This window comes from Pan troglodytes, chromosome 1, assembly GCF_028858775.2.
Source record: "Pan troglodytes isolate AG18354 chromosome 1, NHGRI_mPanTro3-v2.0_pri, whole genome shotgun sequence".
NCBI classification, from domain to species: Eukaryota; Metazoa; Chordata; class Mammalia; order Primates; family Hominidae; genus Pan; species Pan troglodytes.
The window spans coordinates 189,984,578-190,011,973 of NC_072398.2; the positions used below are offsets into that span (position 1 = coordinate 189,984,578).

General features: G+C 46.4%; 1 protein-coding gene across 5 annotated transcripts in view; it reads right to left on the reverse strand.

Annotated features, from left to right (window-relative positions):
- CTPS1 (CTP synthase 1) overlaps positions 1 to 4,955 on the reverse strand; it is a 32,925-nt gene extending 27,970 nt beyond the window's left edge. For 2 of the 5 annotated variants that reach the window (XM_063782086.1, XM_009455219.5), the window contains exons 1-2: positions 3,551 to 4,026; positions 1,131 to 1,309 (exon numbers count right to left, since the gene is read on the reverse strand). In XM_063782086.1, coding sequence (XP_063638156.1) covers positions 1,131 to 1,296 — 166 coding nt within the window. In that variant the 5' untranslated portion in view covers positions 1,297 to 1,309; positions 3,551 to 4,026. The other 3 variants (XM_524681.8, XM_054665919.2, XM_009455217.5) reach the window with 3 other exon arrangements.
- Between the last annotated feature and the right edge of the window lie 22,441 nt (positions 4,956 to 27,396).

The following is a 27,396-nucleotide window of genomic DNA, read 5'->3' on the forward strand; positions in this document are numbered from 1 at the left end:
AATAGCATGGGATGGGAAGAAATGACAGCCCAGTGGGCTGTGCATACAGGACTTTACAGTAGTATACAGCATCTGCTGCCTAGGGAAAAAGAACCTTCAGAAACGTCTCCTAATTGAGCAGAATATGGTTTAAAGTATGATAAAAATATTTGATTCAAAACCTGGATATAAGCATATTAAGCTTGTGCTGATTATAAAAATCAGCTTCCGAGCTCTGCTTTTGTTCTAAACAACTTTGTGAAACTGCACATATTTACCCCATTCTTTTGTTGCACATTCATTCCATGAAACTTCACTCTAGAAATTTTGCCCAGAATGATTCATTCCTACCATCACAATAGGAGACAAGCTCAAACACAGGAAAGGAAAAAAAGTCTCATTTTCTCCCTCAGAGAGATAACTCATCCTCCGCTCAAGAATTCTGTATTAAATATCACTCAGGTATATGGATCTTTTCCTGATGCCATTTGTTACATGAGGATTTCTGCACTAGTGACACTTAATGCTTGCAGATTTTCACCTCAACGCTAGCGAGTAGGAGTATGAATGCAGAATTTTAAAACTTAAGAGGTATGTTTTAACATCTCTCCCAGTTTTAAGCAATTAATCTTTGAAGTAACAGCCACAGTCGCATGTCACACCATTGACAGGTTCTCAATAACAACAAAGAAGTAAAAGGCAGTCGGGCATGGTGGCTCACACCTATAAAACCCAGCACTTTGGGATTACAGGTGGGAGGACCCAAGACCAGCCTGGACAACACAGTGGAACCCCACCTTTACAAAAAATTTAGAAATTAGCCAGGCATGGTGATTTACACCTGTAGTCCCAGCTACTCAGGAGGCTGAGGTGAGAGGATTGCTTGAGCCAAGGAGGTGGAAGCTGCAGCGAGCCATGATCACACCACTACACCCCAGCCTGAAGGACAGAGTGGGATCCTGTCTCAAAGAAAAAAAAAAAAAAAAAAGAATTCTGCTTCTTCCTTTCTAGGTAAGAAAAGTATCATTCTGCTGTATTAAGGGACCTGTTAGAAGGCAGAAAATAAAAGTTATGCAAACCGTGCACATAATTCCCAAGTGCTGACATGTTCTGCCACATGCAATTATTATGAAGAAATCCACTGCGCTTACCATGCTCATAAGGAGAGAATGTTCCTGCATCAATGTTAATGTAGGGGTCAATTTTGATTGAAGTTACATGTAAACCACATGACTTGAGTATTGTGCCCACACTGCTGGCAATGATTCCTTTTCCAATTCCTGATATAACACCACCAGTAACCAGAATGTACTTCATTTTACTCTTTGACCTGGAAGAAGGAAAAATTACAGATGATATAAATATATCTCAATAAACCAAACTCATCTGGGTTCAAACACTGGCTCTGCCAATTATTAGCTATGAACCCTCTTGAAGCCTCAGTTTCTCTGTCACAGGACTTCAGAAGGTTCTCGTCAGGTTTAAATAGGATCATAACAAACATTTCTTGGATCACTGAAAGGCTTTAGTCAAATATGTGTAGAAAAACAACTGCTACTCTAATAACGCAGCTTTTGTTTAAAGCTTTGACAACTAATAACCTTCAGAGTCAACCTAATAAAACCAGCTCTAAGCTGGCTGATAGAACACTACACCCCAAATGTTTGCTGACATCACTGCCAGACACTGGGATACCAGGCAGGTGCCTCATTATTTTCCCTACATGGGAAAAAAATTCAAACTTGGATAAGTACTCCAGTTCTCCAGGAAATAAATAATGTCTTTGGCTAAACTACAACATATCATCAAGAAAACACAGCTCCTCTAGGTTACAAAAGATCGACTAAAAGGAAAGAACATCAACATTTAAAAGTGGTTGCAGCTAAACCAAAATTCCTTTAATTAAAAGTAGTTCTCTGGCTGGGCATGGTGGCTCATGCCTGTAATCCCAGCACTTTGGGAGGCAGAGCCAGGAGGATCACTTGAGGTCAGGAGTTCGAGACCAGCCTGGCCAATATGGGGAAACCACATCTCTACTAAAAATACAAAAATTAGCCGGCTGTGATGGCGCACGCCTGTAGTCCCAGTTACTCAGGAGACAGAGGCAGGAGAATCGCTTGAACCCAGGAGACAGAGGTTGCAGTGAGCTGGGATCATGCCACTGCACTCCAGCGTGCGCGACAGAATAAGACTACCTCAAAAAAAAAAAAAAAAGTAGTTCTCTTCTATAATTTAACAATAACTTGCTCCTTGTCAGAAATCTCTCCCAGGCATGCAATGAAGAGAGACTGTAAATACTGGGGGAGAGGGACATCAGATAAGAAACCAGTCTGAAGCACATGACGGGCAGAGGACTCAAAGAGAGGGGAGATGAGATTAAATCCAAAAAGCAGTGCCACGGTGGCAGGGAAAGGAAAAATAAAAGAAGATGTAAGGGCAGCAGAGTCAAGATGCAGGTGAAAACAGCATCGACAAGAGGTGAGGAGACCGTGACAGGCTCACCACGGAGGATTTATCACTGGTCCCCAGCTTCAGAGGTCCAGAATCGTCCATTTGGTCAGCAAACCCAAATGTGACCAAAATGAAAAACACAATTAGAAAGTAGCAGAAAATGCTTACTTTGGCATGGTCAGGACATTTTCCTCCTCAGGAACGTTCCATGTGAAGCCAAATTATGATAAAAAATAAACTAAGGAACAAGAAAACTAGGGAGTTGTGCTTGAAGCATTCCCCCGCCCCACCCCCTCCCCAGAGCAAGAAAGAACACACTTGGCAGGGAAGGAAGAATGCTCAGAAGTCTTCCCCGCTCCAAAGGCTCTTTGCATCCTCTGCTGCAGCATTTCCAAAAGCATGCTCCCTGGTTTCAACAAAATGCACATGGGATTCTCAAAAAGGGTGTTATGGATATAAATCAGAGAAATGCTGATTAAACCAAGTCATTTAACGCAAGAATCCTGGGAGTGTTTAGCAAGTAAACTCGCACTGTGATCACTGCTATACAGTATGCGGTGTCTCCAAGCTTATCTGACCCTAAGTCTCTCACTTTACAGTTCCTTATTGACACATGAAAATCAGACTTAGGTACATTTTAGATATGTTCTAACCAGATATATCCCTTACTGAGACTATACCCTGGTCTCCCTAAGTTTTGGATGATCCTAGAAATTCCTCTACCACAGAGTGAGTTACTTCTACAAAAGATTCATCTCATCCAATTACATTTGATTTGTCCCAATTTTACTCTAAGAGTTTAACATCTCTCTTTACGTTCTTTAGTTTCTCTCTTTAGATTCTTGCAGTCTCAGTGCCTGGCAATACATATGCCAATGTACACAAAGATCAGGCGGGAGGCTCATTCATTCATCCTTATGGGCTACTGACTTACATGACAGCTACTGTGCTTGGGGACTGCAAACATTAATCAGATTTGGGCCCATATCTCAACTTTCTGGCAGTCCAGTTGGAGAGATGAAACATTAACAAATAAATGAGTAATTCAGTGATGGTGGAAGCAGACAGAAAACATGTTTAGACTATAAAGGGGGACGATGAGAGCAGACGCTTTCAGTACCATGGCCATCAGAGGAAGGTGAGACAAGTCCTGGGGGTAGTGGGCGGATCCAGGCGGCTCCTGTTTTGTAGATATGACTTGCAATGGGCCTTGAAGGACTGACTGCACGACTCAGAGCACAGGAAAGGGAACAGGGTGAACAGGCAGGTGCAGGGCAGCTACAGAGAACAGAGGTAAGGCCGTGAGGGGGAAGGCGGGGAAGGAGGGATATACAGTGGAAGATAAACTGGAAAGGTAGGCAAGGGCCAGATCATGTGCAAACTGGCATGCCCAATCTGAACTTAATCCTGAAGGTGACGGAAGGCGCAAGAAGGTTTTCCGGCACAGAAGTAACGTAAATCAAGACGCATCAGAGAAATTCAACAAAGACTGAGGGGGGAAATGCTTTTTCTTTCAATGTTATGAGATGAAGTGCCAGCCCCCATCACTAGTATGCAGACCTCAGTCATGTCACTTGAGCTGCCTGCAACGCGGGTTCTCACCTCGGGGAATGGGGGTGAGAATCTCTGCGCCGCCCGCGTCACAGGGCCGCTGAGGATTCGAAACTGTAACGAGCGTGGACGGAAGGGCGCCACGCAAACGTGGTGAGCTCTATACACCGCCAGCGCCCCGACCCCCGGCCGCCGGGAAGGGAGGAAGCCGTGGGGCCCAAAGGCCAGCCGCGGGGCCCAGGGCCGGCGAGCTCGCAGGCCCCCTCGTCCTACGGCGCGGAGCCGCCCCGCCCAGCCCCGGGCGGCTGAGCCCGCGCCGAGGCCGGAGGCCCGAGGCCCGCACCGCTTGAATGGATGGGCGACTGCTGGGCTTCCTCGCAGACGAAGAGCAAGGGCGGAGGGTGGGGGGGGGGGGCGCCGCTCCACGCCCCTACGGCCTTCTCCGTCCGACGAGCCCGGCCGAGCTGATTCGGCGCGGCCCAGCGCGGCAGCGCAGGCCCCGCAGCCTCTGAAGCCGCCCCGCGCCCCGCTTGGCCCCTCTCCCCAGCGCCGCCCGGCCACGAGGCCCGCGCGCGGGAGCCGGCAGCTCGCCGGCCGGGGCGCCCGCCCCACTCCCGTTAGGCACACAGCCCATTGGGCAGGACGCCGAGTCACCTCGCCCCTGATTGGTAGGAGCGACGTCCGTCACCCCGGCGGCGGGGCTATTCGGCGCCGGGCTCAGCTCGCGCCGCTGACTCCTGCGCGGGAGAACAGATCCCCCCCGGGATCCCTGGAGTCAGCCTACCTGCGGCCGGCTTCAGATCCTCCCGTCAGCTACAGAGCTGGGCCGGCGACGCGCGCGGAGCCCCGGACAGCCAGTGAACAACCCCGACCGCATGCGCCCGGCAGTCTTTCACGGAGGCGGGCTCTAGGCTGTGCGCACGCAGAGGTTGGAGGGCGGACCGGGCCTGGAGGGCGCGGAGCGGGGCGGGGCCTGGAGGGCGCAGGCGCGGGACAGGACCGCTTGGCCGCCTCCGCTGAACTGTGCCGCCGGCGGTTCGAGGCCGGGCGGGTGGTGGCGTGTCTGCCCCTCTGCTTCCGTCCCAGCCTGTGGCCCAGGCTTCCTCTCTTGAAGGGGAGGAGGCTGTTTGGGAACTCACGCCTGGCCTATTCGTCACCTGGCCTCGCGTCCTCCCACAGCGGTCTCCTGGAGTTCTGGGCGTCGCCTTCCATCCGATGGTCTTTCACTGTGGGCTCCTGGCGGTGATGCGCCAGCGCATCTCTGCCTCCGGGCGAGGGACGGCGGCAGCGCCACCCCGGCCTCCAAGACGGAAGTGCGGAGGGTCGCGCGGCGTTGGCTCCTCGTCGGCCTCCCTCCTCCCCACACCTGCCCCGAAGGCAGCTGCTTTGGATGGACTAGGATCCCGAAAAGTACGGTTTCATCTAGCTATCGCTCCCTGAGCACCGACTGTGCCACGCACTGTGCTGGGCACCGAGGGACCCTCTCCTTGGACTAACGATGTAGGGAGGCACACTGAGCAGCTCATTACACTTTATGGTTGTCATGGGTGCTTGCTGCAGAGATGCTGGTGCCGGGGCAGTGAGTGCCCAGCGGGGGGACTGACCAAGTCCGGTGGGGATTGGGAATTCAGGCGGGAAGCCCGCCCTGAAAAAGTAACTTTGAAGCAGAGACCTAAGTAGACTGGCAAAGATGGGAAAGGGAGAGGCGGGGATAAGAAAGTGAGACATGCTTGAGCCCAAAAGTTCGAGACCAGCTTGGGTAACATAGCGAGACCCCGTTTCTTATAAAAATAATAATGGTAGGCCGGGCGCAGTGGCTCACACCTGTAATCCCAACATTTTGGGAGGCCGAGGCAGGCGGATTACAAGGTCAGGAGTTCAAGACCAGCCTCGCCAATATGGTGAAACCCCGTCTCTACTAAAAATACAAAAATTAGCTGGGCGTGGTGGTGGGTGCCTGTAGTCCCAGCTACTCAGGAGGCTGAGGCAGGAGAATAGCTTGAACCTGGGAGGTGGAGGTTGCAGTGAGCCAAGATGGCACCACTGCATTCCAGCCTGGGCGACAGAGCGAGACTCCATCTCAAAGAATAAATAAATAAATAAATAAATAAATAAAATAAAAATAGTAATAATTTTTTTTTTTAAAGTGAGGCAGAAGGAAAAGCCTGTGTACAAGCCCAAAGAGGCTGGCACAGCTGAATTGGAAGGCCAGTCTAGCCGAGTCCACAAGGGCCACAGGAAGCGAGATTAACATGAGATTAGGTTGAAGAGTTGGGTAGGGCCATACGGTGAAGAGCATTATAGACCAAGTAAAGGCTTTTCTTTCTCCTGGGGATAGTGGAAAGCTGTAGAAACTTTTGAAAGGCTTTTGACCTTCCTTTGAATAGTGAATATATGTACATGGTTATAATTTTTCCCCAAACACTACACAAGGGTATCCATGAAAAGTAAATCTCTTATTTCTGTACCCCAGTGTTCCTGTTTTGTTCTCTAGAAGCAGTCTGCCACAAGTTCTTAACTATCTTCACCGAAGGAGTTTTAAAAAAAAAGATGTGATGGGATCAGATTTGTGTTTTAGGAAAATCATTGAAGCAGATGGATTCCCAGAAACCAGGTCAGGAGGCTCCTGCAGTGGCCTCTTTTAGAGGCTTCTGGCTCCTTCCAGATATGGATCACCAGTGCTTCAACCCTGACAACCTGCCCATGCTGCATTCAGCTCCAAATCTAAAAAATGTTTGGAATGCCAGGCATAGTGGCTCACACTTGTGATCCTGACACTTTGGGAGGCTGACACAGGGTGGGAGGATTTCTTGAGTCCAGGAGTTCAAGACCAGCCTAGGCAATATAGTGAGACCCCCATCTCTACAAAAAATACAAAAATTAGCTGAGCATGGTGGCACGCAACTGTAGTCCTGGCTACTCCAGAGCCTGAGGCTGGAGGAGTGCTTGAACCCAGGAATTCAAGGCCAATGGGAGCTAGGATCCCACCACTGCACTCCAGCCTGGGCAGAGTGAGACTCTATCTTAAAAAAAAAAAAAAGTTTGGGTTGTCTTTGAAGGTACTCTACAGCCACATCTTCTTTCAAGAAGCATTTGATGTTTATCAAAGTGCCTGGAACATAACAGATGCTGAGAACATACTTGCTGAGGTAATGAAGATGCTATGGGAGATGGAAAAATGAGCCATTCACCCAACCACTCCTCTGAATGACCACTTGACATTGTCTTCTTTCTCAAAGCTCTTCCATCTCCTCCCCAATATTCTCCTCAGCTGATGGTCTTGCTTCCCATTTCACGAGAAAATAGAAGCCATCAGGAGATTTTTCATATCCACCAACCACTTTTATCTGCACACAAGCTCTGCGTTGTCTCCTGTTACTGTGGACAAACTGCCCACACTCCCAGAGGTCAACCTCCTCTTTGCTCCAAGTGCCATATCCATTTGTCAACTCAAAGAATGTCTAGTATGCAAGTGCCATATCCTTTCATCAACTCAAGAATGTCTAGTAGAATGTCCCTTCCTGCATCATCAGTCTTTCCCTGTCTAGTAGATCTTTTCCACTACCGTGATGCAAACATGCTGCAATTTGTTCCATCTTAAAACCCCTCTCCTGACTCTATGCCATTCTCTAGCTCCCCCTCCATTTCTGTTTCACTTTTCAGCACAACTCCTAAAAAATGTTGTTTGTACTTTGCTGTCTCTGCTGTCTCAATTTCTTCCCTCTCTTGAACTCATTCCAATCTGGATATTTTGCTCATATAATTTCACTGAAACTGATCTCATCAAAAATTAACCTCCATGTTCTCAGACCTCTTCTTTGTACATCAGCCTAGACTCCAATCTCTAATGTCTGTAAGTCCCAAATAAAGACAACAGTGGGCTGGGCGCAGTGGCTCATGCCTGTAATCCCAGCACTTCAGGAGCCTGAGATGGGTAGATCACAAGGTCAGGAGTTCGAGAACAGTTCGCCAATATGGTGAAACCCCGTCTCTACTAAAAATACAAAACTTAGCCAGACGTGGTGGCGGGCGCCTGTAGTCCCAGCTACTCAGGAGGCTGAGGCAGGAGAATCACTTGAACCCGGGAGGCGGAGGTTGCAGTGAGCCAAGATTGCGCCACTGCACTTCAGCCTGGGTGACGAGCGAGACTCCGTCTCAAAAAAAAAAAAAAAAAAGACAACAGTGTGGCTGTATGTGCATGGCATGAATGCATATGTGTGTGTGCACGTGGGCGTGTGTATGTATTTACATATTTGGGCTGCTTCTCTCCCCCACCCTAGGCCCAGTCTCCTTTTGGGCTCCTAGGTGCAGCTATACAGCCCCAGAGCTGCCCCCAAACTGACCACTTCCCTAAGAGCATTTGTCACAGCTGATCATTTCCTCCTTAAAAGGTGGGTGTCCTTTACGTGGCTTCTAGGAAACCACTTGCTGTTCATTTTTTCCTATTTCACAGGTTTCTCCTTCTAGATCTCCCTACCTAGATCCTCTTCCTTTTCCTCTATCCTGAACTATAAACATTGCCCCAAGCCTCAGTTCTAGGATCCCTTCTCTCTAAAGTCATTATCTAGTCATTAAAACCATCTGGCCCAGATGCAGTGGCTCACGTCTGTAATCTCAGTACTTTAGGAGGCCGAGGTGGGCGGATCACAACATCAGGAGTTCAAGACCAGCCTGGCCAACATGGTGAAACCCCATCTACTAAAAATACAAAAATTAGCTGGGCATGGTGGCGCAGGCCTGTAATCCCAGCTACTCGGGAGGCTGAGGCAGGAGAATCACTTGAACCCTGGAGGTGGAGGTTGTAATGAGCTGAGATTGTGCCATTGCACTCCAGTCTGGGCAACAGAACAAGACTCCGTCTAAAAAAAAAAACAAAAACAAAAAAAACAAACCAAAAAAAATCCTTATTCTGACTACTCCCAAATTGATGTTCCCAGGCTGGATGTGTCCTGAACCCCAAGTTCTCTTCCAAGCCCAGGTCCTGAGGTGAGCCAGGCGCCTCGCCTACATGTGGGCCAACTCTATGATCCCATTGGTGCTCTAGAGCTCCCCGTGGGATCAGGCTGAGGCAAACTTCCTGAAAAGAACCAGTCTGTATTTTAGGCTTTGTGGGCCATATGGTCTCTTGCAATCACTCAACTCTGCCTTCATAGTGCAAAAGTAGCCATAGATAATATATCGATTAAATGAATGTGACTTATTTCAGTAGAACTATAGCTGTGTTCACATAATACTCTTTTACAGAAATAGAGCTTGGGTCTGAAGGCCAAAATGTGCCAACTCCTGAGCTAAACACATATCTTTGTCTCACTTTTTCCCCGCCCCATGCTCCCCTCGCTCCCTCACAGTCTTCACCTGAGGTTACTCCTCAGTCACTCGCTGACTCAAGAACCTACCTCCGGCTTTCTTCCTAGGGAACCCAGGCTAAGACAGGGCGCCTCCCGCACGTCCCGTGGCACACCCAGTGCTTCCTCTGAGGCGTTTATCACAGCCTGCTGAGATTGCCTGTTCACTTATCTGTCTCCTCCATACCAGATTGGAATCTCTTTGAGGTTACTTAGCCTTTCTGTGTGTCACTTTCCTTATCAAGTACGTCTTGTGGACCTTTTAGTAACCAGCATCTAGCATCTGTAACTCCCACTACTACCCTATAATGCAAATGCTGTCATTATTACTATATTACAGACGATGGAGCCAAGACTGAACACATGTAAACACCTTCCTGAGAGCACACGCGAAGGTTTGCTTTGGATTGTCTTTCTGTTTCCGTCCCTCATTCTGCCCATCATCAAGTCTTGCTTATTTTTTCTTCTCCAGGACTTCCTCGAGTGACTTTCTACTTTTATATGAATATGCTGTCACTCTAGTCTGGCATTCTAATGGATTATCTGGTTGAGAAATGGGGCAGGAGGGAGCCTACAACTAGTGACAGATTTGTTGTTGTTTTCCCAGATTGGGGCTATTTATGTTTTATTTAGTTTCTAATAGATATGTAAATGGCATAAAATTTGAGTGTTAAAAAGGAATACACAGTAAAAGCTCTCTTTCCATACCTGTTCCCCAGCCACCCAAGTTTCCTCCCAGAAGCAACCACTATTACCAGTTTCTGGTTTATCCTTCAAGCACACTCTGTGCATATGTAGATATTCTTTTTGGCTGTATGTTATTTTAATATGACTGTATGATGTTGGATTTTCATCACTTGAGCTAGCTGTAATTATGTTATTTAGTGAATTTGTTGGTTTATGTCCTCACTTTGTTCAAGAAAGGATTTAAAGCCACTTCTGTGTGTGTCTACAAAATGTGAGCAAAAAATGAGGCAAAGGAAAGGAAGAATAGGAATTTTCTATCTTAATGACACTCCATTACCTTCAGGATAAAGTCAAAACCACACTATGATGTATGAGGCCATGCAAAAATTGGCCTCAGTTTACCTCTCTAGCCACATTACCCACCCCATGCTCCAGCACAATGATTCTTTCAGTTCTCTGAACATGCCATGTATTCTTTTCCACATATGAGTCGTTGCATAGACCTCTGCTGGCTCTCACCTACCCCCCTGCTTCCTGCCTTTTTCTTGCTAACATCACATCACATCTCAACTTGGTCTTCACTTCCCCAAAGTAATTTTTTTGGGCAGACTCTCTCCTTCATTTGGGGTTAGCACTTCTCTCCCATTCTTTTATTGCTGCTGGGATGTCCCAGAGCATAGCACTTACCAAATTATATTTTAAGGGAGGCAGAGGGGAAGGTGGTGGTTAATGGGTACAAAAAATATATAGTTAGAAAGAATGAATAAGACTTAGTAGATTGGGTGCAGTGGCTCACGCCTGTAGTCCCAGTACTTTGGGAGGCTGAGGTGGGTGGATTGATGGAGTGCAGGTGTTCAGACCAGCCCGGGCAACATGGCAAAACCCCATCTCTACAAAAAGTACAAAAAAATTAGCTGAGCCTGGTGGTGCACGCCTGTTGTCCCAGCTACTGGGGAGGCTGAGGTGGGAGGATTACTTGAGCCACAAAGGCAGAGGTTGCAGTGAGCCGAGATCATGTCACAGCACTCCAGCCTGGGTGACAGAGTAAGACCCTGTCTGAAAAAAAAAAAAGACTTAGTATTTGATAGCACAACAGGGTGACTATAGTCAGTAATAATTTAGTTGTACATTTTAAATAACTAAAAGTGTATAATTGGGCTGGGCGCCGTGGCTCACGCCTGTAATCCCAGCACTTTGGGAGGCTGAGGCAGGCGGATCACAAGGTCAGGAGATTGAGACCATCCTGGCTAACATGATGAAACCCCGTCTCCACTACAAATACAAAAGATTAGCCTGGTGTGGTGGCGGGCACCTGTAGTCCCAGCTACTGGGGAGGCTGAGGCAGGAGAATGGTGTGAACCACTTTGTTCAAGAAGGGATTTAAAGTCACTTGTGTGTGTGTCTACAAAATGTGAGCAAAAAATGAGGCAAAGGAGAGGAAAAATAGGAATTTTCTATTTTAATGACACTCCATTACCTTCAGGATAAAGTCAAAACCACTCTATGATGTATGAGGCCATGCACAAATTGGGAGATGGAGCTTGCAGTGAGCCGAGATCGCGCCACCGCACTCCAGCCTGGGTGACACAGCGAGACTCCGTCTCAAAATAAATAAATAAATAAATAATAATAATAATATTGGATTGCTTGTAAGGATTTATCCCCAAAGGATAAATCCTTAAGGGGATGGATACCCCATTCTCCATGATGTAACTGTTACACATTGCATGCCTTTATCAAAGTATCTCATGTACCCCATAAATATATATATACCTACTATGTACCCACAATACATTTTTAAAAGAACAAATTTTATTTCAATAATCCACTTCCTTGCCCAAATCTCCCACTTGTCTACAAGCTCTGTGAGGTTGGGGACCTGTTTATCTGATTTTCTGTGATACGCCCAGTGCCTAGCTGCTTGTGGCACACAATAGTCATTTGTTACACAAATAAATGAGTCCAGAAATTCAATTAGATCACAAACTCTTTCTAGAGGAGGGTCACAAATTTGACTTTTAACTTCCTAGGAGCCAAAGTGAAGAGGATCAATGTGACTATACAACAATTGCTCAGGAGGAATATCACTTCCTCAAATAACCCTTCATTGACCCCAGGTCCCTTTACCGGCTCCAAGTCCTCACTAATTTTCCTAGCAGCATTTATCAAAATTCTAACAATTGGTGGAGTAATTGGGTAGTTGTTTTCTGTCTTCCCCACCAGTCTGTATTTCATTTACGAGTATATCCCCAGCAGCTCTCATATGGCTGCATGTAGTAGATGCTCAGTAAATATTTATTGAATTAATTAAAAGGACCATTATTTCTGCTACTGAGCTCAGAAATCAGTTCCCCCTGTGAGTCTTCATGGAGAGGATATAGGATATACAATGTAAGGATGAAAAGTCTCAATAGCATTTATACAGCAGACATACAGGCAAAGGTCACAGGCCTGTTCCTTAAAATGACTTCCTTTTTTTTTTTTTTTTTTTTTTGGAGACGTAGTTTCACTCTTGTCACCAAGGCTGGAGTGCAATGGTATGACCCCGGCTCACTGTAACCTCCACCTCCCAGGCCAAGTTCAAGCGATTCTCCTGCCTCAGCCTCCAGAGTAGCTGGGATTGCAGGCACCCACCACCATGACCAGCTAATTTTTTTGTATTTTTAGTAGAGACGTGGTTTCACCACGTTGGCCAGGCTGGTCTCGAGCTCCTGACCTCAGGTGATCTGCCAACCTCAGCCTACCAAAGCTGGGATTACAGGCGTGAGCCAACATGCCCGGCCTAAAATGACTTTCAATAAAGGCTGGTGACAGTGTCACTGAATGTGATTTTGTTGTTCTCCAACCTGAGTGCTGGGGAGATTTGAGGGGCAGTGAATTAAATACTACACTCTGAGAGATACATGGAATGAAGCTACTCTGAACATCAGATTAAATTGAAAGGCTGTCAACAAGCAGATGAGCTTGGGGGTAAAATTCATATTCTCCTCAGAACTAATTGATGTCCTTTATAGGGAACATGATGAAATGTCAGAATAATCTGACAGAGACATCTGTTTCATATAGGGCCTATAATAGTGTATATTACTATTATATATGAACATACAGTATAATTATACACGAGTACCTCAATAGCACATTTAAGGGAAAAATGTAGTAAAAGAAAGAAATGGCTAGGCGGGTACAGGATTACATGCCTGTAATCCCAACACTTTGGGAGACTGAGGTGGGCAGATCACCTGAGGTCAGGAGTTTGAGACCAGCCTGACCAACATGGAGAAACCCCGTCTCTACTAAAAATACAAAATTAGCCAGGCATGATGGCGCATGCCTGTAATCCCAGCTACTCAGGAAGCTGAGGCAGGAGAATCGCTTGAACCCGGGAGGCAGAGGTTGCAGTGAGCCGAGATCGCACCATTGCACTCCAGCCTGGGCAACAAGAGCAAAACTCTGTCTGAAAAAAAAAGAGAAAGCAAAAGCCACTTTTTAAAATATGCTGTCAAACATAAGAAGGAATTCTTAGTTGAAAAATAGACCATAGTTAACATCACCATACAACCCATATTTGGTGAGCTAGTTCTGATTTCTTGGAATGTAGCTATTGTTAATAAAATGTGTACATATGTAACTGTGATTTTGTTATTGTACCCCTATGAGACTTACTGAAAATAAGTGGGCTAGGCACATTTACAGTGCCTGTAATCCCAGCACTTTGAGAGACCTAAGTAGGAGGATTGCTTGAGCCCAGGAGTTTGAGACCAGCCTGGACAACATAGTGAGACCTCATTTCTTCAAAAACATTTTTAAAAAGATTAGCCAGGACTGGTGGCAAGTGCCTGTAGTCCCAGCTACTCGGGAGACTGAGGTGGGGGATCATTTGAGCGCTGTAGTGAGCCATGATCACACTACTGCACTCCAGCCTGGGTGATAGAGCAAGACAAAAAAAAAGAAAGAAAGAAGGAGAGAGAGAAAAGAAAGAAGAAAAGAAAAGAAAGAATAAGGAAACGAATACTTTTTAAATCATATATTCTGACTTTAGGGTTCAAAAACACATGGCAAACAAGACTTGTTTCAGCAACCCCATCTGTGGGAACCCCTCCAAGCCTCTCTGGCTAATTAGGTACCCCTCACCTGATCTCCAGAACCGCCTCTTTTTTTTTTTTTTTTTTTTTTTTTGAGACGGAGTCTCACTCTGTAGCCAGGCTGGAGTGCAATGGCGCGATCTCAGCTCACTGCAATCTCCACCTCGTGGGTTCAAGCGATTCCCCCACCTCAGCCTCCTGAGTAGCTGGGACTACAGGCGTGCACCACCATGCCCGTCTAATTTTTTGTATTTTTAGTAGACACAGGGTTTCACCATGTTGGCCAGGATGGTCTCGATCTCCTGACTTTGTGATCCGCCCGCCTCGGCCTCCCAAAATGCTGGGATTACAGGCATGAGCCACTACACCCGGCCCAGAACCGTCTCTTTATTCCTTTGCTGCAAGATTTAAAACATCCTATTGAGATGATCTGCACTTGCCACTTTCTAGATCAAAAGAAAGAACTGCCCCTTTTCAGCTTCAGTAGCCCCAAGAAGGGGTGGTAAAGCCTCCATAAAACTTCCATAAGCCGGGCCGGGCGCGGTGGCTCACGCCTGTAATCCCAGCACTTTGGGAGGCCAAGGCGGGCGGACCACGAGGTCAGGAGATAGAGACCATCCTGGCTAACACGGTGAAACCCCGTCTCTACTAAAAATACAAAAAATTAGCCGGGCGAGGTGGCAGGCGCCTCTAGTTCCAGCTACGCGGGAGGCTGAGGCAGGAGAATGGCGTGAACCCCGGGGGGGGAGCCTGCAGTGAGCCGAGATCATGCCACTGCACTCCAGCCTGGGCGACAGCGAGACTCCGTCTCAAAAAAACAAAATAAAACAAAACAAAAAAACTTCCATAAGCCCTGGGAGAACCACCTCAAACATACAATCAACATAAAAACCGCACTCATTATGCAAACAGAGCTTCAAGCTTCCACCACCCGCTTCCAACCAGACTGTGATTGGAAAATCTTCAGAAAGATTTTCATCCAGCAAGCCCTTAATGGAGCCATAATATGTGCATAAAACTCAATAGTTATAATTTCAAAATCTAGGGCCAGCCACAATATGTTTTTAAAACTCAATAGTTATAATTCTGGGTCTCCAGGTATCTGTATCCAAGATCTATCTAAGAGATATTGCTGCCTCCAAGAGCAACAACTCATGCCCCTGTCATGAGTACCATGATCATGTGAAAAACACCTTTTAAATCTGTGAGAAAATATGGACTCATAGGGTATCCAACAACTCCCACGTTTATATAATTAGCACCTTGATTCCTGTTGTACATAATGAGAGGGTTTTTTTTGTTTGTTTGGTTTTGTTTTTGTTTGTTTGTTTGTTTTTGAGACGGAGTCTCGCTCTGTCGCCCAGCCTGGAGAGCAGTGGCTCGATCTTGGCTCACTGCAACCTCCACCTCCCGCGTTCACGCCATTCTCCTGCCTCGGCCTCCCGAGTAGCTGGGACTACAGGTGCCCGCCACCATGCCCGGCTAATTTTTTGTATTTTTAGTAGAGACGGTGTTTCACCGTGTTAGCCAGGATGGTCTCGATCTCCTGACCTCATGATCCGCCCGCCTCAGCCTCCCAAAGTGCTGGGATTACAGGCGTGAGCCACTGTGCCCAGCCCATAATGAGAGTTTTTTAAATGACCCAACCTTTTAAAATAATTGCATTCAATATATATTTAATCTGAACTCAAGAGGATATGAAAAAAAACCCACCCATCTGTTTGGAGATTTAAAGACCTGGAAAGACTGACAAGCATGATGTGATGGAGATGATGTGTTCTGGAGAAAGAGGTTTAGGAATGGTTTATGCTGTAGTTTTGCCGTTTAAAAAATTTTATATTTTGTAAACTTTTTTTGAAGTATAACAGACATACAAAAAGTGTAAAATCATAAGTGTACAACATGATGAATCTTTATGTATTTACACACTCATGGAACCAGTACCCAGGCCAAGAAACAGAACATTGCCCACACCCAGATGCTCCTGCTAGTTCCCCTTCCAATTACCACTTCCCCAAGCATAAACACTACCTTGACCTTGAATACCATAGATTAGTTTTCTCAAGGCTCTTTTTACAGCTAAACTTAGAATAGTATGGTCATCTATTAAAGTTCTGAGAATCTTTTTTGGGGGGGGTGATGGGGGATGGAGTCTCGCTCTGTCGCCCAGGCTGGAGCCACAATCCTGGCTCACTGCAACCTCCGCCTCCCGGGTTCAAGTGATTCTGCCTCAGCCTCTCGAGTAGCCGGAACTACAGGCGCATACCACCACGCCTGGCTAATTTTTGTATTTTTTTAGTAGAGACGGGGTTTCACTATATTGGCCAGGCTCCTGACCTTGTGATCCGCCTGCCTCTGCCTCCGCCTCCCAAAGTGCTGGGATTACAGGTGTGAGTCACTGCGCCCAGCTGAGAATCATTTTTTAAGAATAGTAAAATTCACAACATTTTACTTGGCTCTTTTAAGTTGTACATGTTTCCTCTCTCCCTCCTGCATGCCAGATCCTCTTCCTTTTTAGGTAAACATTATCTTCCTCTGATTCTCATTATGCAAACAAAGCAAAGGAGTCTGCAGAACGGGTATCTTTTTCGTTGATTCATTTACCAAACATTTATTGGCATTGTTCATATTCCAGGCATTGTTGCAGACACCAGGGTTACAAAGACAATTACAGTACTGAGAAAGGAGCAGTACAGTAGTGGGGGAAAGTGGTGGGGTGCTTTAGGACTCATAGGAGGGGCACCTAACACACCCACAGCACCAGAAAAAGCTTCCCAGAGAACTGTCTCTAAGGATCGGCAGGCATCAATATAGGGAAGAAGGGAGGCCAGGCTGGCAGGCTAGGGGTTTGGGGGGTACAATAGAGGGAGGGGTGATCATGTGCTGAGTCACAGAGGCAGGAGGCTCAGTCTGTTTAGGAAACTGCAAACAGACTGGGCCTGGTGACTCTCACTTGTAATCCGAGTACTTTGGGAGGCTGAGGTAAGAGGATCACTTCAGGCCTAGAATTCAAGACTAGCCTGGGCAACATAGCAAGACTCTGTCTCTGCAAAAACACTAAAAATTAGCCAGGCATGGTGGTGCACGCCTGTAGTCCTGTAGTCTCAGGTACTTGGGAAGCTGAGGCAGAAGGATGGCTTGAGCCCAAGAGTTTGTAGTTACAGTGAGCTGTGATGGCACCACAGCACTACAGGCTGGGCAACAGAGCAAGGCTCTGAAAAAGAGCAACTCTAAAGAAATTTAAATTTTTTCTTTTTTTGAGACAAAGTTTCGCTCTTGTTGCCCAGGCTGGAGTGCAATGGCATGATCTCGGCTCACCGCAACCTCTGCCTCCCAGGTTCAAGCGATCCTCCTGCCTCAGCCTCCCAAGTAGCTGGGATTACAGGCATGCGCCATCATGCCCAGCTAATTTTGTATTTTTAGTAGAGACGGGGTTTCTCCATGTTGGTCAGGGTGGTCTCGAACTCCTGACCTCAAGTGATCTGCCCGCCTCGGCCTCCCAAAGTGCTGGGATTACACGCGTGAGCCACCGCGCCAGCCTTAAATTTTTTTTTAATTTAAAAAGTTAAAAGAAAACCAACAACAGCAAACAGCCTATTGCATACAAAGGAAGACAGAGTGTTGAGAAGACTTCTGAGTTAAGATGGTAGACTGAACAAACATTGAATTTCCCTCCCCTCTGAAACCTCACTAAAACTATAGCAATGTTTGAAAAAAACATAGATCTCTAAAGGCAGGGAGAACAGGAAAGGTGACAGGAGTAAAACTTCTGGAAGCAAGAAATTAGATGAATGAATGAAGACTGAGTAGACTCAATAAATAAGTAGCCAAAACCCCAGCCAGCAGTGGAGAAAACTGAGGACCACTTTGATTTACACCGCTGGGATGAAGGATTGATAACAGGAATTAGACTTTGCGCAGCTGAGGAGATGATGGTCTGGAGTGGGGAAATAGGGGATCAAAGATGGGGTGAATCACAATCCTGAAGAACTATCATGGTGGATACATTGGAGCTTGCTGGGAAATCTAAGAAGCCAGGTACGTTCAGCCACTGAAAGGGGGAGCTTGTGGAGAGGTCTTTGGGAAACTGTAGCCCCTATGTAGCTACCTCTTGAGTGAGTCCAAGCCTCTGGTGGCAGGCCTGGGGCCACTGTGGTCAGCAGGCCCAGAATTGGGAAAGAGGTGCTGAATGTGGGGCAGAGGAAAGTAAGGACAAGCTGGAGCCCACCAAACACCTCTGCATCTGTCTGTCACCAAATCTCCCCTTCAGGAAACAATGGCCGTTCCTTCACTTCCACCTCCCCATTCTCATCCCAGTTCCTCTGTGGGCCAGATCCCACTACATAGGGAGGGAGCTTCTGACAAATATAGTTCCTGCTTAACCAAGTGGAAAATAAAACTTGGACCAACACAAGCAACAAGACAGAAGCAGCTCAGGCCCTGCCACCAAGGAGCAACCATACTAGACCCAGACTCTGCTCACGCGTGGACACTTGGGCAAGAGAGAAATAATTTCTACCTTGCTTAAGCTACTGCAAGTCTGGGTCTCTGTTTTTTCGGCTGAATGCATATCCCAACTAAAACACCATCCACATTTCCACTTGTAACTGTCATGTTAAATTTCCAATCCTTCCAGGTTGTAGATCTGCTACTTGCCTTTCTTTCTCTGGCAGCTTCTGGGCTTCCCATTCTGGTTGGCAGAGTCCCGCACCCACAGCCAGTGATAGACCAAGCCTTGTTACTGCTCACTCTCAGGGGCTGCCGCAGCCCTCACCTAGGTCTTTCTTCCAGGCAGAAGAGAAACTGCCGCCTCTTGTGCCTTCCCTCAGGGCGCTGTCCTCATCCGCGTGGTCAAGGCTGGGTTCCTGCCATGTCTGCTTTTACATCTCCGCAGGAATGAGGAGAGAAAGGAAGCAGAGGAAGGACAATTTCCTCTGAAGCAAGTAACGGAGAAGTTTTCCACTCCCCTTCTGTCACATTTAGGCAGAGGGCCACATCTTAGCCGCAGGGAGGCCATGAAATGTAGTCCCTAGCAGGGCGATCACCTCCCGAGGTCGAGTCTATCGGTGTGGGAGGAATGGAGAATAGATTTGCCGAGACAGGTAGAAGTCCACTGCAGCCTGACCCCACCTCAGGCCTAGAGGACAATCACTCTTTTCTGCTTGCCACAGCCCACTTCTGATAACAGTCCCTCCCCATCCCAGATTCCATTTAGGGTCTAGCCAGAGATTTCTCTCCCAAAATGTAAGTTAAATTAGCTGGTATGGCGGAGGCTGTCGTCTCCCTGCCCATGTCCTCAGTCCTCCAGGGCACATCACCCTGTCCAATTCCATTCCTGAAATCTTCACCTCTGGCTTTCTGTGGCTGCCAGAGCCTGCTGTTCCCACAGGACAGGCCTGATGAGCTAGGGAATTAACATCCCTCCCTGAGCCCAATTCACTTCTGTTCATCTCCACCAACCCAAATGTAGGCCCACCTGTTCCAGACTCTGTGCCAGGCACCCAGGAGACAGATTAAGCCTCAGCTCCCTTGAGCACATGCCGTATGCCAGATGCAGTCCTGGATGCTTTACCTATGCCCATCGTTTAATTCTCTTGACAGCCCTTTAAGGTTGTTTCTCTCCTCTCCATTTCATGGATGAGGAAACTGAGGCTTAGGAAGGATAAACACCTTCCCAAATCCCCAGCTTATAATCAGCAGAGATGGGGTTTGAACCTCCATCTATCTGTCTGTCTCCAAAACTGCTGCTGTTTTCAGCTGTCTAATGACAGATGCTACCTGACCCCAGAGCCTCTAGTCTGGGAACTGGGAAATAACAATACATGTCAAATGCAACAATAAAAGTACTCAAAACTAGATAGATGATGGTTTCTTTTGCCTTCTGCTGGCCAGATGCATTCTAGTGATGAGCTACAGAGACATGCCCTCATCCCGGGACTACTTAACAGTTGTATTGTGACTTGAGAGGGAAATAAAATTCTGTTATGTTTTTTGTTTTTTGAGACGGAGTCTCGCTCTGTCACCCAGGCTGGAGTGCAGTGGCACGATCTTGCCTCACTGCAACCTCCACTTCCTGGGTTCAAGCAATTCTCCTGCCTCAGCCTCCAGAGTAGCTAGGGTTACAGGCGTGCACCATCACGCCCAGCTAAATTTTTTTTTTTTTTTTTTTGAGACAGAGTTTCTCTGTTGTTGTCCAGGTTGGAGTGCAGTGGCACAGTCTCAGCACACTGCAACCTCCGCCTCCCAGGTTCAAGTGATTCTTCTGCCTCAGCCTCCCGAGTAGGTGGGATTACAGGTGCCTGCCATGCCCCACTAATTTTTTCTATTTTTAGTAGAGACAGGGTTTCATCATGTTGGCCAGGCTGGTCTCAAACTCCTGACCTCAGGTGATCTTCCCGCCTCAGCCTCCCAAAGTGCAGGGATTACAGGCGTGAGACACCATGCCCGGCCGCCCAGCTACATTTTTTTTTTTTTTTTTTTTTTTTAGTAGAGACAATGTTTCACCACGTTGGCCAGGTTGGTCTCGAACTCCTGACCTCAAGTGATCCACCCGCCTTGGCCTCCCAAAGTGCTGGGATTACAGGTGTGAACCACTGCACCTGGCCATAAATTCTGTATTTTTAAGCCACCATTATCTTGAATCTTTTTACAGCAATCAAACTATTTTAACTCAGTGCTTTCCAACATTTTTCACACCATGGGACATGTGGAAAATGGTAGTGTTTATACAGCACATTAGGATAAACTCAAGATTTGGGAATGTCTATAAAAGATTTGGCAAAGGCCGGACATGGTGGCTCACGCTTGTAATTCCAGCACTTTGGGAGGCTGAGGCGGGCGGATCACAAGGTCAGGAGTTCGAGACCAGCCATGGCCAATATGGTGAAACCCTGTCTCTACTAAAAATACAAAAATTAGCCAGGCATGGTGGTGGGTGTCTGTAGTCCCAGCTCCTCAGGACGCTGAGGCAGGAGAATCACTTGAACCTGGGAGGTGGGGGTTACAGTGAGCCAAGATGGCGCCACTGCACTCCAGCCTGGAAGACAGAGTGAGACTCCGTCTCAAAAAATAATAATAAAAATAAAAAAAAAAAAGATTTGGTGAAAAGACTAATTACATTTTCTGTCTTTTTTTTTTTGAGATGGAGTCTTGCTCTATCACCAGGCTGGAGTGCAGTGGCGTGATCTCGGCTCACTGCAACCTCTGCCTCCTGGATTCAAGCGATTCTCCTGCCTCAGCCTCCCAAGTAGCTGGGACTATAGGCGTACGCCACCACATCCAGCTAATTTTTGTATTTTCATTAGAGACAGGGTTTCACCATGTTGACCAGGCTGGTCTTGCTCTCTTGACCTCGTGATCCACCCACCTCAGCCTCCGAAAGTGCTGAGATTACAGGCATCAGCCACTACGCCCAGCCTCTATCTTTATATTTTTAAGAGACTAGTCTCTCTATATTGGCCAGACTGGTCTCAAACTCCTAGCCTCAAGCAATTCTCCCACCTTGGCCTCCCAAAGTGCTGGAACTACAGGCATGAGCCACCGCGGCTGGCCTACATTTTCTTTATAGTATATAACCATGAAAAGAAATAAAGTACAAAGCATTTAATAAGAGAGTAAACGTTTAATTAGAATACAACTTCCAAATAACATATTTTCAAATTTTATATGAGAAATCAGCTTTCTTCCATGAACATGCTTTTTTTATCTTAGATTTTTTTTACTTGAAATGGCTACAAAATTCCTGATTTTGTTTTTCTAATTATGCTCTATTCAAATTCATGATTATCACCATCAACAAGAAACTCTGCACAAGTAGGTGCTGCAAAGGACAGTGATATCTACCATTTTCCTCAGTCAAAAACTCCTTTCTTGACCGGGCACGGTGGCTCACACCTGTAATCCCAGCACTTTGAGAGGCGAAGGTGGGTGGATCACCTGAGGTCGGGAGCTCAAGATCAGCCTGACCAACATGGAGAAACCGAGAAACCCCGTCTCTACTAAAAATACAAAATTAGCCGGGTATGTGCCTGTAATCCCAGCTATTCTGGAAGCTGAGGCAGGAGAATTGCTTGAGCCTGGGAGGTGGAGGTTGCGGTGAGCCTAGATGGTGCCATTGCACTCCAGCCTTGGCAATAAGAGCAAAACTCCATCTCAAAAACAAACAAACAAACAAAAAACAACTCCTTTCTTGTCCTTAATAAAATAAGGATCCTCTGAATTGTACTTTAACCATGCAAATGTTGTCTAAATCTAATAGCTCTGCTTTTTCTTCTCTTTTTTTTTTTGAGATGGTTTCTCACTCTGTTGCCCAAGCTGGAGTGCAGTGGCACGATCTCAGCTCACTGCAACCTCCATCTCCCAGGTTCAAGCGATTTTCCTGCCTTGGCCTCCTGAGTAGCTGGGGCTACAGGCGCACACCACCATGCCCAGCTAATTTTTGTATTTTTAGTAGAGACAGGGTTTCGTCATGTTGGCCAGGCTGGTCTCGAACTCCTAACCTTAGGTGATCCATCTGCTTCAGCCTCCCAAAGTGCTGAGAGCAACAAGATGTATTGTCAGAGTTTCTTGTAATAATGTAAAGGGCTTTAGAATACAATAGCATTTTTTCCATGTCAAGTATTTTCAAATCATGATAAATTTTTTTTCAACCATATGCAGATATTGCTCTAGTAGCCTTAATAATTTTTTATTTAGGATTCAAATAATAACTTCAGCTTGGTTCACTGGTAAACCATTTGTAATTTCAATTTTGCAAAAGTGAATTTCATTCTTTAAATCCATAAATGCTGTTGGCACATATTAATATTGTGTGAGGGGTTCCCAAGACCACCCTCAGGCTTAATGATTTGTTAGGACCCACAGAGCTCAGAAAAGCTGTTATACTCGTGGGTTAAATTTATTACAGTGAATGGATACAGATTAAAATCATAAAGGGGCTGGGCTCGCGCCTGTAATCCCAGCACTTTAGGAGGCCAAGGCAGGCGGATGGCTTGAGGTCAGGAGTTCGAGACCAGCCTGGCCAACATGGCAAAACCCTGTCTCTACTAAAAATACATAAATTAGCTGGGCGTGGTGGCATATACCTGTAATCCCAGCTACTCAGGAGGCCAAGACCGGAGAATCGCTTGAACCAGGGAGGTGGAGGTTGCAGTGAGCCGAGATCGCGCCACTGCACTCCAGCCTGGGCGACAGAGCAAGACTCTGTCTCGAAAACATAAATAAATAAATAAAATAATAAAGGGAAAACGTGCCTGGGAGAAGCCCAGGAGAAACCAGGCTCAAGGTTCTCATTGTCCTCCAGTGGAGACACATAGATAGCACCTAATTCTCCCAGCAATGGTATTTGAAAACATGGATGAAGTGTTGCCGACCAGGGAATCTCAGCTAGCTTTAGTGTCTAGGATTTTTACATATTTATTTTTATTTTTTATTTTTAAGATGGAGTCTTGCTCTGTCTCCCAGGCCGGAGTGCAGTGGCGTGATCTTGGCTCACTGCAACCTCTGCCTCCCTGGTTCAAACGATTCTCCTGCCTCAGCCTCCTGAATAACTGGGATTACAGGTGTGTGCCACCACACCTGGCTAATTTTTTGTATTTTGGGGAGAGAGGGGGTTTCATCATATTGGTCAGGCTGGTCTTGAACCCCTGACCTCAAGCGATTAACACCCCCCCCCCCGCCCCCGCCTCCCAAAGTGCTGGGATTACAGGCGTGAGCCACCACACCCCACTGTGTTTTTAATTAAGGGTCAGTCACACAGGGATGCAGAACCTCCAGGGCTGATCTTAGCTCCTCAGTTTCCAACCCCCACAGGTCAAATTGATAAAGTGTTGTTCAAGGCCTCAGCATAAGAAAGCACTCTTATCCGGCAGGATATTCCAAGGGCTCACAGGTGATCTTCCAGGAGCTGGTCAAGGGATGGGTCCTGAAGAGCTTTGGCATGTGTAAGGTTTGGGAACTCCAGACAGTTAACCTTTTCTGCACAAATAGACTTTCATATGATTTTAAACTTTTGATTAGGATCATTCAGAGCATCAAAAATGTCAATTAAGTACGTCAGATTTTGAAGCCAATTACTATCTTTCAAAGAAGTTGCAAAGTAGGTTGGGTGTGGTGGCTCACACCTATAATCCCAGCACTGTGGGAGGCCAAGGTGGGAGGATCACTTGAAGCTGGGAGTTCAAGACCATCCGGGGCAACATAGGGAGCTCTCATCTCTACAAAAAGTAAAAATTAGCCTGGCATGGTGGTATGCACCTGTAGTGCCAGCTACTCCAGAGGCTGAAGTGGGAGGATCTATTCAGCCTGGTAGGTCAAGGCTACAGTAAGCCATGATCATACTACTTTCACCCAGCCTAGGGTAACAGAGCAAGACGCTGTCTCAAAACAAACAAAAAAACACTGCAAAGTGAGAGTGACTCACAATTTTTTAATTTTATTTTTATTATTTTTTAAGCTCATAACTCCTTATTTTTAAATTATTATTTCTTAAACTCATACACTCTAGACAAAACTGTTCCTTTGGAGGATCATCCCATTTCTGTATGAAACAGCAGAGAATAATTTTTATCATCTTATTTCTTCACACAAGGTTGAAAACATACAGGGCTGAGAGGCTTGGATTTAATTCACCATTTTTGATCACATCATCTATTGTGGAATTCAGATCTTTAAGGAAACCTTTATATTCAATAGCATGTCTGTGAATAAAAGAATGTGTGGTGAGGTTTGGGCTTCTGGTTAAATTTTTTAAAAAAAGAATGTATTGCAGCTGGGCGCAGTGGCTCACGCCTGTAATACCAGCACTTCGGGAGGCCAAGGCGGGCAGGGCAGATCATCTGAGGTCAGGAGTTTGAGACCAGCCTGGCCAACATGGTGAAAACCCGTGTCACGCGCGTCTGTGTGAAGACAGTCCACCAACAGGCTTTGTGTGAGCAGCAAGGCTGTTTATTTCACCTGGGTGCAGGCAGGCTGAGTCTGAAAAAAGAGTCAGCAAAGAGTGGTGGGATTATCATTAGTTCTTATAAGTTTGGGATAGGCAGTGGAGTTAGGAGCAATTTTTTGTGGTCAGGGGGTGGATCTCACAAAGTATACTCTCAAGGGCGGGGAGAATATTACAAAGTACCTTCTTAAGGGCGGAGGAATATCACAAAGTGCATTAGGAGGATGTGTTGTCATAAAGTCAATCGATCAGTTAGGGTGGGGCAGGAACAGATCACAATGGTGGAATGTCATCTTTTGTGGTTCCTCAGTTGCTTCAGGCCATCTGGATATATACGTGCAGGTCACAGGGGATATGATGGCTTAGCTTGGGCTCAGAGGCCTGACACCTGGTATCTACTAAAATACAAAAATTAGTCAGGGTGGTGGTGCGTGCCTGCAATCCAAGCTACTCAGGAGGCTGAGGCAGGAGAACTGCTTGAGCCTGGGAGGTGGAGGTTGCAGTGAGCTGAGATGGCACCACTGCACTCCAGCCTGGGCGACAGAGCAAGACTCCGTCTCAAAAAAAAAAAATGTATTGCTTGAATCTCAGGATTTTTTGGAATGATCTTGTGAAACCTTGATACCTTGTTGTGGTAGCCACCTGCTGCAAACAGAGACCCATCCACTGTAGACACAGATCTTAGTCTGTTCAAAATGCTCATTTAGGCCAGGCGCAGTGGCTCACACCTGCAATCCCAACATTTTGTGAGGCCGAGGTGGGAGGATTGCTTGAGGCCAGGAGTTTGAAACCAGCCTAGGCAACATAGCAAGACCACATCTCTATTTTATATATATATATATATTTTTTTTTTTTGCTAAAACAAAAAAGTACCAGATTCAAATAGAGACAATTTCAATCCTTCCACAAGGTGACTTAACTTCTTCACTCATAACCACTAATCTGACTTTTATCACTGTGGGTTAGATTTGCCTGTTCTAGGACTTTGCATCAACGGAATCATATAGTACGTACTCTTTTTTTTGGCTTTTTTCTCTCAGTATCATGTTTGAGAAATCCATCTTTGTTGTTGCTTATGGCTAAAGTTTATTTCTTTTTATTGTTAAATAGTATTCCATTGTATGGATATACCACAGTTTCTTTATTCATTCACCTGTTGAATATTTGGGCTGTTTCTAGTTTGGGGCTGTAATGAATAAAGCTGCTACACACATGCTTGCGCATGTCTTTTTGTGGGCATATGCACCTGTTGCTATTGAATGAATAGTTAGAACTGGAAACATTGGGTCAGAGTAGGTATATGTTAACTTTAGAAACCTTTTTTTTTTTTTTTTTGAAACAGGGTCTCATTCCCATTGCTCAGGCTGGAGTGCAGTGGTGCAATCACAGCTCACTGCAGCCCCAACTTTCCAGGCTGAAATGATCTTCCCGCCTCAGCCTCCTGAGGAGCTGGGACTACAGGTGCGCACCACCACACCTGGCTAATTTTTGTATTTTTTGGTGGAGACAGGGTTTCATCATGTTGCCCAGGCTAGTCTCCAACTCCTAGGCTCAAGTGATCTGCCCACCTCGGCCTCCCAAAGTGCTGGGATTACAGGCATGAGCCACCACACCCAGACCATTTTTTCATTTTTAAAAGCAAACAATAACTCATCCTGAAATTCCATCAAGAATCAAACTGTAGGCGTCCAGTCGCGGTGGCTCACACCTGTAATCCCAGCACTTTGAGAGGCCGAGGCAGGCAGATCACTTGAGGTCAAAAGTTCGAGACCAGCCTAGCCAACATGGCCAAACTCTGACTCTACTAAAAATACAAAAATTAGCTGGGCATTGTGGTGCATGCCTGTAATCCCAGCTACTTGAGATGCTGTGGCAGGAGAATCACTTGAACCCAGGAGGTGGAAGCTGCAGTGAGCTGAGATCATGCCACTGCACTCCAGCCTGGGTGACAGAGCCAGACTCCATCTCAAAAAAATTAAAAAATAAAAAACAATCAAACCGTATTCAATGTTAACATTAAAAATGAACAGACACTCCCCCAATCAAGAAACAGCAATTGAGAAAATTAACAACATAACTCCTTTTCTTTTCTTTCTTTCTTTTTTTTTTTTTTTTTGAGACAGAGTCTTGCTCTGTTGCCCAGGCTGGAGTGCAGTGGTGTGATCTTGGCTCACTGCAACCTCCACCTCCTGGGTTCAAGCAATTTTCCTGCCTCAGCCTCCTAAGTAGCTGGGACTACATGTGTGTGCTACCATGCCCTGCTAATATTTGTATTTTTAGTAGAGATGTGGTTTCACCGTGTTGGGCAGGCTGGTCTCAAACTCCTGACCTCGTGATTTGCCCGCCTCGGCCTCCCAAAGTG